The 1621-nt window shown below is 41.5% G+C and overlaps 1 protein-coding gene across 1 annotated transcript; it reads left to right on the forward strand.

The window, feature by feature from the left end:
• Positions 1 to 5: 5 nt before the first annotated feature.
• Positions 6 to 1604, forward strand: LOC116122476 (putative pentatricopeptide repeat-containing protein At3g25060, mitochondrial; the record flags this gene model as incomplete). The annotated part of the gene is made up of 1 exon (XM_031408315.1): positions 6 to 1604. A coding segment is annotated over one exon (1419 nt), but the record flags the coding sequence as incomplete, so codon positions are not given.
• Positions 1605 to 1621: the final 17 nt, after the last annotated feature.

A 1621-nucleotide genomic window follows, 5' to 3' on the forward strand; every position in this document is an offset into this window, starting at 1 on the left:
TGGGAGAAGAAGTTTGGCGTAAAGCAGTGGATTGTGGTTATGAGAACGATGTGTTTGTTGGGTCATCTATGTTGAATTTGTATGCCAAGTGTGGCAGAATGGATGCGGCTTTAATTGTGTTCAATAAGATGCAAAGAAAGGACATTGTTTCTTGGAGTTCTATGATAAAAGGGTTTGCGTGTAATGGCCAGCCATGCGAAGCAGTCAATGTTTATAGAAGGATGCAAAAGGAGGGGATTGAAGGAGATGCGGTTGTGATGGTGGGGTTGATTAAAGCTTGTGTTAATCTTGGGGACTCGAAAGTGGGGCTCTCTATTCATGGTTATACGATTAGGAAAGATCTTGATTTGGATGTTATAGTTCAAACCAGCCTTGTGGATATGTATGCTAAGAACGGACATTTTAATCTTGCTTCTCGTGTTTTCAAGAAGATGCCCCATAAAGAAATTGTTTCTTGGGCTGCACTAATGTCTGGCTTCGCTCAAAATGGTTTGCCAGGAAATACACTTGAACTGTTGATTGAGATGCAGAGTTGCGGGTGTGAACCCAATTCGGTGTCTCTCATGACTGCACTTTTGGCATGTACACAAATTGGTTTTCTGAAATTGGGCAAGTCCATACATGGATATATTGTCAGGAGGCTTGATTTTGATAAGGTTTTAGGTACTGCAGTGATTGACATGTATTCAAAATGTGGAGCACCTTCTTGTGCACGTGCAGTCTTTGATCGGATGGATTCTAGGGACGTAATCTCTTGGAATGTAATAATTGATAGCAATGGGATCCATGGACGTGCAAAGGAAGCTCTGACACTCTTCCTCCAGATGATAGAAACAAAGCTCAAACCAGATCATTCTACTTTTGCATCCCTTCTTTCAGCTCTTAGTCACTCAGGACTAGTGGAAGAGGGTCGATACTGGTTTGATCTCATGGTTAGTGAATATAAAATTCGACCAACTGATAAGCACTATGCTTGTATGGTTGATCTTTTGGCCCGTGCCGGACAAGTGGAAGAAGCACTTGAGCTTATAAAGTCCATGAACAATGAACCTGGGCTTGCTGTTTGGGTTACCCTCTTATCAGGTTGCCGTAATCATAGGAAGTTGTCAACTGGAGAGATTGTGGCAAAGAAGGTCCTTGAGTTAAGTCCGGATGACTTGGGAATTCATTCGCTGGTCTCAAACTTCTTTGCCATGGGAAAGAAGTGGGACGAAGTGGCTGAAGTAAGGAAGGTAATGAGAAAGACAGGGATGAAGAAAGTGCCTGGCTATAGTGCAGTTGAAGTGAACGGGGAGCTCCATTCATTTATAATGGAAGATAAGAGCCACCATCAATATGGAAATATTGCGTATCTATTGGATAACTTGGATCAAGAGATGAGAGTAAAAGCATGTCTTCCGGAGATTGAATATTGCATTAGCTGACAAGAAACTGAACGAAAATGTCTGATCAGAGTGAACGAACCAGATTACTGATTAAAAAGAACCTTAAAATGGGTGTAGATAACCGTGAAGCAACCAAGTTCACCTTCAAAACAATGTAATAGAGGACTTTTGAGAGAAATTTGAAGACTTTCATAGTTCAAGGATTTGGTCTCTTGTTGGGTTGGCTTTGTTTTAGG

The sequence above is a fragment of the Pistacia vera genome, unplaced genomic scaffold (assembly GCF_008641045.1).
Source record: "Pistacia vera cultivar Batoury unplaced genomic scaffold, PisVer_v2 Contig1344, whole genome shotgun sequence".
Classification (NCBI taxonomy): domain Eukaryota; kingdom Viridiplantae; phylum Streptophyta; class Magnoliopsida; order Sapindales; family Anacardiaceae; genus Pistacia; species Pistacia vera.